The following is a 9,626-nucleotide window of genomic DNA, read 5'->3' as shown; positions in this document are numbered from 1 at the left end:
ATTTTGCGAAAATCTGTAATGGAAACGCAGCTAGTGTCTCTGAGACCAGAGGCTGGCAGCCCTGGGTGGCCTCACAGGTCACAGAGCCCAGCTTCCTCCACTGGTCTGCAGGGAGCCTCAGGGTGCTGCTCCAGCTGTAGAGGCCGTCCTTCCCCAGCACCACGGGGCTCCTGCTCTCCTCCCAGCTGCTGCTGCTGCTGCCGTCCACCTTCCAGACCAGACTCCAGTCTGAGGGGAAGCCCTTGTTGGCCAGGCACATGAGCGTGGCCTTCCCCTGCTGCTGCAGCTCCTCACTGGAGGGGGGCAGCACCGTCAGGGTGGGACGGGTATCACCTAGGAGACACAGACCATAAACTGTCAATCCAACAGCAGCCACTTGGACACCTTTACTGTGTAAGAGCTGGTTTTGCCCTTTAAGGAGTTTCTGTCAGATGTTTTTCTGCTCCGTCACTCACTCACACATTGTTTCACTTCCCTTCAAGAAGCCTCTCATGCACATCAGCACAGAGACAGTCATCATACAGTTTGACCTGAAACACAGCAACATTTATACATTTTCCGTAGTAATGTAGGTATAAAATCTTCACATTACGTGAGTTTGATTTTCAGGTGAAACACAAACAGATTCATCAAATAATCTGACAACCATCAAATGTTCCCTGAGTAGAAAACACTCATCATTGAACAAACTCTTGAAATGAATTTAAACAACACTGGAAACAGTGAATCACAAAATGTATCAAATGCTCATCTACAGAAAATGAATCCGAATTTACCTTTTTCAGATCGTAAGATAAGTTTGAAATGTTTTTTTTTTTTAGAATTTATTAAAAAATCTAATGACTTTTGACCATTTCTAAAGTTCAAATTCAATTCAATCATGACAGGCACGAGAAAAGAAAAGTTTAGAAAAGCACCCCTGCATTAAACTCCATGATTAAGTAGCAGAAAAGAAAACACAAATACAAAAATTCAATTAATAAAACAAAATCATTTTTATCTGCCAAAACATAAAGAACTGCAATTTAAAAGATATCAATTTACCATATAACTCTTAAATATTTTTGCAGAGACTCACTTCCAACGTCCAATCTGGTTCCTCCACCAAAAGGCCACCACAGTGATACCAAGCCATTGAGCCATCGTACAAAAAACCTTATTATACTGATCTAAATCTACAAGATTTCATCATGAAATTATATTTTCCCCTTATTTTTTATAATCTTTATGAATAATTTGAATTGAACATTTTTGAATTCTTAAGACAAATATTTTCAATATTGAAAAAAATGAATAAAAACACAGTTCTAAACTTAGTTTCGTCATTTTAACATCTAACAAATAAAAATTCAGGAATATATCATTAATAGAACTAGAAAATCTTAACTTACTTCCAACATCCAGTCTGGTTCCTCCACCAAAAGTCCACCACAGTGATACAAAGTCATTGAGCCGTCGTACAAAAACCTCTCACTGCAAACACGGCTCTCTGACTCTTATACACTTAATCTATAAGTTTGCATTGTAAAACTTTGACATAAAATGTTCTACAATTTGCTATTTCTTTTTGTTAATTTAGGATCTAATGAAAATTAAGCAAAAATAATTCTTAAAACAATAAAATCTTTACTTACTTCCAACATCCAGTCTGGTTCCTCCACCGAACGTGTACCACAGTGATACAAAGTCATTGAGCCGTCGTACAAAAACCTCTCACTGTAAAGACACGGCTCTGTGACTCTGAAACAAACAAACTCACCAGAATTAGTTGGTTTGAATTGTTTTCACAGCTGATGTGCACAGTAGGATTAGGATTTTTAATATATATTTCATTTCTTATTTCTAAGGAAAGAAATATCAAGATTTTGCAAAAAAAAAAAAAAAAGGGATGAATAATTACATTTGATAATTGATTATGGGAAAATATATTTGGCATAAAAGAAGCTCAAACACATGAATCTATAAGAATTAGCACTTCCTGATCAATACTCTGATCACGTGATTGATCCATTGATAATCAGCATGATGAGATTGATCCCAGTCCCTGTTGGAGTCAGTCAGAGCATTTCCATAGAGAGCCACTTTGCATCAGCAGCACCATGCTCCAGTGCTCTGGGAGAGTTTATAGTCCTGAGAGTTGAAGACTGGATGACTGACAGCTGTCCTTCATGACAACACAAGACACAGAAATCCTCCTCATCAAAAACATGACTTTGGTCTCCGTCCTCATCTGGACTCTCCTCTGCTGCTGCTTCACAGGTAAAGTCCAGAGAATCCAACTCCTCTATCAACATCTGTCCCTCTGAAATGAAGCCCACAAAACCATGACTCTGTTTTATCTTTCTGTCTCTGTGTCCTCAGAGTCCAGAGGTCAGGTCACACTGACTCAGTCTGGAGCAGTGAGATCTGCTGTAGGAGGCTCAGTCACCATCAGATGTAGAGTCAGTCAGAATGTTTATGTTGACGGCAGCGGGCATTGGTTTTCCTGGTACCAACAGAAAGATGGAGAAAAACCTAAACTCCTCATTAACTACACTTCCAATCGAGCATCAGGGATTCCAGGTCGTTTTACAGGCAGTGGATCAAACTCTGACTTCACTCTGAGCATCAGTGGAGTCCAGGCTGAAGATGCAGCAGTTTACTACTGTCAGAGTTATCACCATCTGCATGTGTTCACACAGTGAAAAAGCGTCGTACAAAAACCTCCCTCAGTCAAAGTGAACAGAAACTGAACTGACTGCTGCAGCTGGAAGATACTGCAGAGACTGATACAGTTCACTGAGGACACACGCACACACAGTTCCAGCGAAGAAGCCCAATCAGACCATTAACATCAGAACTAATTCCAGCACAGTTGGCTCCACGGACATCCACACATACACCTGATATTCAGTGTCAATGTCCATAGATGTCCAAGTCTCTGCACACTGAAACCTCATCTACAGTGTGACAAGGTGGCAGAATGACTAGCACTGTCAAAAACACAATGTGTCTGAAACACAACGCAAATTGCACATGACACAGATAAAATGCAATTGGAACATTTGCTGTTCATATGTTAATATACATGAGTCAACAGAATCAGTGGCTGCACTTTAAAATCTTTATATGACACAACACCCATAATTTAAACAGTCTTCAGAATTAGTGCAGACTTAGTGGATATTACTCTATGCAGATGATACTTGACTTTATATTTGTGTATCCCCAAAGGATACAGAGACATATCAAGCTTCTGTCTTTCAAATAACAGAGATGTTGATTAGACCTGCTTTCAAATCGAGGCTACCAATGCATTAAATAAATAACAATATATAAGTAAAAGATAATGTTATGTCAAAATGTAAAAAGCAAAAGACAAGAAAATATATGATGAAGATTTTATTATGTGTGTAATGGGGGCGGGACTAGATAAGCTTTAGCTTCTCCCGCTTTCCCTTTCGGCCATGTGTATTGTATTATTTGAACTAAGATGAAGTGTGATGATGATGATTTAATTGACATGCCCGAAATAAACAAATAAATAATTGAAAAATATCCAACGTATGAGAAAAAAGATATAAAAAAACATTCACATTTGGATCCCACAAATGTTTTGTGTATACAAATCAGATGAGACATCGATCAAGTGCTGTTTCATGTCACTGTCAAAGCATCATCATCTTATGATATTCTAAAAACCAAATACAGAATCAAAATATATTGATGAACAAATCTTTATTTTCTGGAAATAGTGAAATTACAAACATGAGAATACTGTCAATTCATCGGAGAGAAAGACAGAACATGATAATGAAAGAACGAGAGAGAGCGTTAGAGAGAACAGAGTAAAACCAGTAGTAGAGTCCCAGTGAGTCAGCTCAGGACTAAGGCCCCATTCACATGGAGCGCATGAAAACGTGTGCAAAACGCCAGCTGGAGCGTTTTGCATGCTTTTTTCAAAGCGCTTCTGAGCTCGCGTCTATGGTCGCGTCTGCCGTTACTAAGCAACCAAAAGCGCCTGTCACATTCTTACATTTAGTGGTGTGCTTCTGTCATTTAACTCATTGAGTGCCACGCTCCTTTCCAAAGTTTTAGTCAAGTGTACCGGCAATTTAGACCATTTTTGACTTTTTATGTAGAGCCATAGTGTATTCTATATTATTGCCACCAACACATACTGTAGCTCAATTGAAAGGTTTAACTTTATGCTTCAAATGGCCACAAACCATTTGTTTCTACGTGCCTCCATTCCTGAGAAAAGTCAAGCTAAACGTGGCTGGGTTTCACCAAAATCCCTCCTTTTTTTCTAGAAAAGGAGATAGAGCGTCTTTTATGAAAGGTGCTCTGTTTTTGTTCGCATTTCTGGATCAAAGGGCTCGTGTAAGATAAATATATACAACAATTGTTGTTCTATTCACAAAACCACCATCGGGGGCGGGGGGGGGGGGGGGCGCCACTAAACAACAATAACACAGACGCACTGTGCCGTGTCACAGCCTCTCGCCGCGGAACGTGAGGGTCTGTCGGCCACAGCGGCTCAGGAACACCGGTCCCGCCGGTGGTCGCGGTCCTTCTGTGGTACGGGTCGGTGATGCCGGTCTGCTTTGGCCCAGAGACCATCAGAGGACTTTGGGGAGGACACGGTGTTGCTCCAGATGAAGACCGGGCGGGACAGTCGGCTGAGAGCTTCCTGTTTCAGCTCCGAGCTGCTGCAGCCACGCGGGTGAGAGCGGAGCATCTGCGCTGCATCTGCATGCAGAACTCCGTTTGCAAAAGCCGAGTTATGATAAAAACTTCCAGATCATGAGCTGTCATGTGACTTTGATCGTCATCTATTTCAGTTCTCCTCGTCGTAGAGACCCCAAATTTACATATAATGGGCCGGATTTACTAAGATCTCAGATAGCGGACGCTATATTGTTTGCGCCCGCTATAATATTGCGAGTTTGGTTAGTGCACGCAAAACAGGTGATCTACTAAGAGTAACCCGCTAAATGAAAACACGTGCAAACCGCAATATGTAAATGAGGGTTTTGCGCGTGTAATCGTTTCCGCCATAGAGACTGTGGACAGAGAGCTGGACGGACGAAGGGACAGAATGACATTTGATCCGATGCAATGACAGCATGTGTGTTTATCTCTCTCGCGCTCTGTTTAGATAAATAAACACAAATCGCTACAGGGCCCAACTCGTCATATAGTGACGAACAGGCAGCAGCTGCAGCGACAATCACACACCTGTAATATGTGTGTGTGTGTGTGCCGCCCATGATCGAGTGGATTAATAGAGAGCTCAGGTGGGACACACGGATCTAAACGCTCTGACCACTGACCAGAGGGATCAAACACGGGTGAAGGCAGTGGTGACGTGTCTCAGTCCGGGACCGGGACCGGGACCGAGAGTCGGAGCTGAGCAGCCAGGTGAGAGGAGAGGAAAGGAGAGGAGAGGAGCGCACTGCAGGACAGACGTGCCCCGTGCGTAACGGCGCGTAAAAGACTTTTAACACGGCTGAAAAACTGTTACAGAATGACCCAGACGTGAGGAAATGCAGAGATGTAAGATCATGGGGCTCTGACAGGTATCAAATCAATACACGCATACGTTTTGGCAAAGTTGTATCAGTTAGTACATGGTTTTCAGACGTGGTGAATAAAGACGCAAAAACAGCCACCGCAATCTCTTCCTGGTTTGGTAAATCACATTGCACGCGCTAAATAAATCTATTTGCATCTACTCCTCCCAGTATTCTGCACGTTCTGGCTGAAACGCCCATATTTACATATTCATCAAGGCAAACACGCTAAATGGATCGCACGTGCTATTCTGCCCGTGTGAGGGACGCAATCCTCGGTGCGTCCGGTTAGTAGATCAGGTTCCACATGTGTTTGCGCGTGCAATCACGTTTGCACACGTTTTAATACACGCAAACCTTTAGTAAATCCGGCCCAATGTGTATTAAAGTGTCTATTTTCATAATTTAAAAAAAAAGCAAAAAACGAAAAATCTCGTTTTTGGCACTCAACGCATGGGAACGAAAAACGAGAAATTACGTGGTTGGCACTCAATGAGTTAACCAGGAATTGAGTAAACACAGAGCTGATCAGATTTCAAGCACCGTGAATCCCTCTCAGCAGCTTCACTGCTCGATCTGCCTGTCAGTTTGAACGGAGGACTCACCGCCGTGTGGAGAGGAGGGAGGCAGGCGAGACGTGAACTCCCTACCTTGTGTCTAATAAAAGTTAAAAATGCGGTTAAAAATGTACTGCTATCACACTGCTGCTACGGCAGCTATGGAGTAGAGATCCGGGCTGGACCGGGGGAGAACTGAGCTGCCGCTCGCCGAGAGGGAGCTGCTGAAAGCGGGCAAGCACTGAGAGCTGGGCTGCTTGTTGCTGCTGGTGAAGCAGGTCCGTGCAGCTGATTCTGATCACATGACACGCGGTGCGCGTGCGGCATTCAAAAAAGTTGAGATATTTTCATCTCGGTGCGCCTCGGACGCGCGGGGGGCGACCGCCATTCCGAAGGACCGCCATTCCGACGGTCTGCCAGTCCGAAAATTCCCGAAGGTCCGTCATTTCGAACTTCCCGAGGGGCCGCCGTTCCGAATGTGTTTTATTTTGAAAATTGACCGGATTCTCTCGTGGTTTGACTTCCTGCCCGGCTTGACACGACGCGCCGCGGGGACAGCGCCCGACCGGCCCCTCCCCCCCCCCCTCCAAAGTTTCACCCAGGTGCGAGTCTGATGCATTACATCCATCTGATGCAGCCGCGGTACTCCTGCTGAAAATAAATGTCCTTGCTCTGTGCTTTGGTTAGGTTTAGGCAATGTAGAAAGGAGTTGGTTAAGTTTAGTAAAAAGGTTAGGTAGAGGCCAATAAAATCGCAGTTAATATATATCTCCCCCGGGAGTCGAACCCTGATCCACCGCGTCAAAAGCAGATGCTCTGACCACTACGCTACCACCGCAACTGAACATGTTTACTCCGTGCCTTAAACCATTCAAGATTTTTTCAGGTTCGGAATGGCACCCTTTCTTTCAGGTTCGTAATGGCACCCTTTTCCCATAAATAATTAAGGGTCGGCATTCCGACAAATTAAAGTAAACGTTCGGAGTGGCGGCCCTTCGGAATGGCACCCTGGAACCCGGACGCGCACGGAAAAAAAGGCGCGTTGCACCGCATGTGCGGCGCGTCGGCGTCGCTTCGGATTTAGCGCGCGCAAGGCGTGCGGTTACATTGAAAACAATGGAAACGCTCACGCAAAAGACGCTCCATGTGAATGGGCCTCAAAGGACACTGGTCTCTCCTCAGTGTCTCTGAGACCAGAGTCTGGGAGCCCTGGGTGGCCTCACAGGTCACAGAGCCCAGCTTCCTCCACTGGTCTGCAGGGAGCCTCAGGGTGCTGCTCCAGCTGTAGAGGCCGTCCTTCCCCAGCACCCCGGGGCTCCTGCTCTCCTCCCAGCTGCTGCTGCTGCTGCCGTCCACCTTCCAGACCAGACTCCAGTCTGAGGGGAAGCCCTTGTTGGCCAGGCACATGAGCGTGGCCTTCCCCTGCTGCTGCAGCTCCTCACTGGAGGGGGGCAGCACCATCAGGGTGGGACGGGTATCACCTAGGAGACACAAACTGTCAATCCAACTGCAGCCACTTGGACACATTCTTGGCAAATGTTTTCGCTTTCGTCCGTCTTGCGCCGGCCCAAGAATTTCACTGTGCGCGCTGAGGCTCATGGAACATTTAGGGTGAATACACTTTGCTTTCCGAAACTCCTCGTAGTCCCTTTAATGAAAAAAAAAAAATCCACATTTTACAAATCTATTTTAAGATATGTGAAAATATATTAAGAATAAAATAAGTGCAAACTAGGGCTGTCAATCGATTAAAATATTTAATCGCGATTAATCGCATGATGATCATAGTTAATCGCGATTAATCACAAATTAATCGCATATTTTTCATCGGTACATTAAATTGATTTTTTCAAATTGTAATACTTGTTTCAACATGAGAATAGACAAATGCTTGCTTTGTGCAAAAACAGGTTTATTTATTGCTACAATGAGAAATACTCAGTTCAAGTAACTAACATGCAAATTGCATAGTAATGTTTATTACACAGTAGTGTGTTGAACTTCACACTCGATCCATTTAACAGAAAAGAATGCCCCTCAATGCACTGCATAGCAATTTGCATCAAATTCAAAACAAACAGGGTGATGCACAAATTTAAAAAATAAAGTGTGCATGAGTGTTATAGAACATGTAAACAACTGTTATGTTATATTCAGCAGAGGCTGAACAACCCAACCTCCATCTCCTCTTTTAACAGACCAAATAAACTTAACTAAACATCAGCCTCCATTTCTTCTCTTTTTTACCAGACCAAATGAATGTCAAGTTATTTCTTTCCACTGAGCCAGTTGTTCAAACAGACAAGCCTGTTGACATTTTCAGAAGCCAGGGAGGCTCTCTTCTTATTCACAATATGCCCGGACAGTGAAAACAGCCTCTCGCATGGCACGGAGGTGGCAGGTGTTGCCAAGTACTTGCGTGCAAGGCGGGCCATCATGCTGTGTGCCCCTTCATGGTTGGACCACCACTGCTGCGGACAATCCTCCATGTCAATAGTGGGCTCCGCCTTGTAGCGCTCCACACAGCTCTCAAGGCAGTCCTCTTCTTCATCAGATGAAGACCCTGGAGCAAGCAGGAGAGCTAATCTTTTCTTAGGTGGCCCAGGTGCCACTGGTTGTTGTTGCTGTGCAGGCTTCTCCTTCCTGAGTAAGGCAGTGATCAAACGCCACACCTCAGCCCTGTCAGGTTTGCTCAGACACTTTAGGTCCTTAAACCTAGGATCTAGAGCTGTCGCAATCCTCAGCCATGCCATGTTTGTTTTGTCCTTGCGTTGCTCCAAGTCTGCTGTGAAGGTCTCCTTGAATCTAACCATGTAAGCTGGGTCATCCTCAGAGGCCTGCATGACTCGTGACAGATGGCATAAGGCTGGCAGCACTACTGAACAGGATACAAACTTCTCTCCTCCGAGAAGTTCTGTTATGTACCTGCAATAATAGGGGAAAGACAGTGTTAAGAACTTGTTACATTCACCCACAGAAGGGCTAAAGACCCCCCCCCCCCTTCTTTACACAGACACACAGACACACACACACACACACACACACACACACTCTCTCTCTCAGCTCTCTTACTCTCTCTCACACACACACACACACACACACACACACACACACACACACACACACACACACACACACACACACACACACACACACTCTCTCTCTCAGCTCTCTTACTCTCACACACACACACACACACACACACACACACACTCTCTCAGCTCTCTTACTCTCACACACACACACACACACACTCTCTCTCAGCTCTCTTACTCTCTCTCTCACACACACACACACACACACACACACACACACACACACACACACACACACACACACTCACACACTCTCTCTCTCAGCTCTCTTTCTCTCACACTCACTCACACACACACCTAGAAACAATTATTGCATCAATGGGAGTATCAGACAGTAACTCACCTGCAGGGTTCCAGCACTGCCTCCAACTTCTGCAGTTTATCCAGCTCAGCTGCTGTTGGCATGGTGACCTTGGTTGC

The 9,626-nt window shown here is 44.7% G+C and overlaps 1 protein-coding gene across 1 annotated transcript; it reads right to left on the bottom strand.

The window, feature by feature from the left end:
* Positions 1-8,282: 8,282 nt before the first annotated feature.
* LOC146978139 (E3 SUMO-protein ligase ZBED1-like) lies at positions 8,283-9,626 on the bottom strand. The gene is made up of 2 exons (XM_085790328.1): positions 9,550-9,626; positions 8,283-9,036 (listed from the first exon to the last, which is right to left on the bottom strand). The coding sequence occupies exons 1-2, from the start codon at positions 9,609-9,611 to the stop codon at positions 8,379-8,381; spliced, it is 720 nt and encodes a 239-aa protein (XP_085646454.1). The 5' UTR covers positions 9,612-9,626; the 3' UTR covers positions 8,283-8,378.

The sequence above is a fragment of the Trachurus japonicus genome, chromosome 11, assembly GCF_045865225.1.
Source record: "Trachurus japonicus isolate A0001 chromosome 11, Traja_1.0".
NCBI lineage: Eukaryota > Metazoa > Chordata > Actinopteri > Carangiformes > Carangidae > Trachurus > Trachurus japonicus.
The sequence above is the reverse complement of the archived record's forward strand: the minus strand, read 5'-3'. Positions and strand labels throughout refer to the sequence as shown.

Excerpts from the sequence above, each read along its gene's own strand:
- LOC146978139 (XM_085790328.1), bottom strand. The coding sequence starts at position 9,611 with ATGCCAACAGCAGCTGAGCTGGATAAACTGCAGAAGTTGGAGGCAGTG. Across the intron at positions 9,037-9,549 it reads GCAGTGCTGGAACCCTGCAG|GTACATAACAGAACTTCTCG; the intron begins GTGAGTTACTGT and ends CTATTATTGCAG.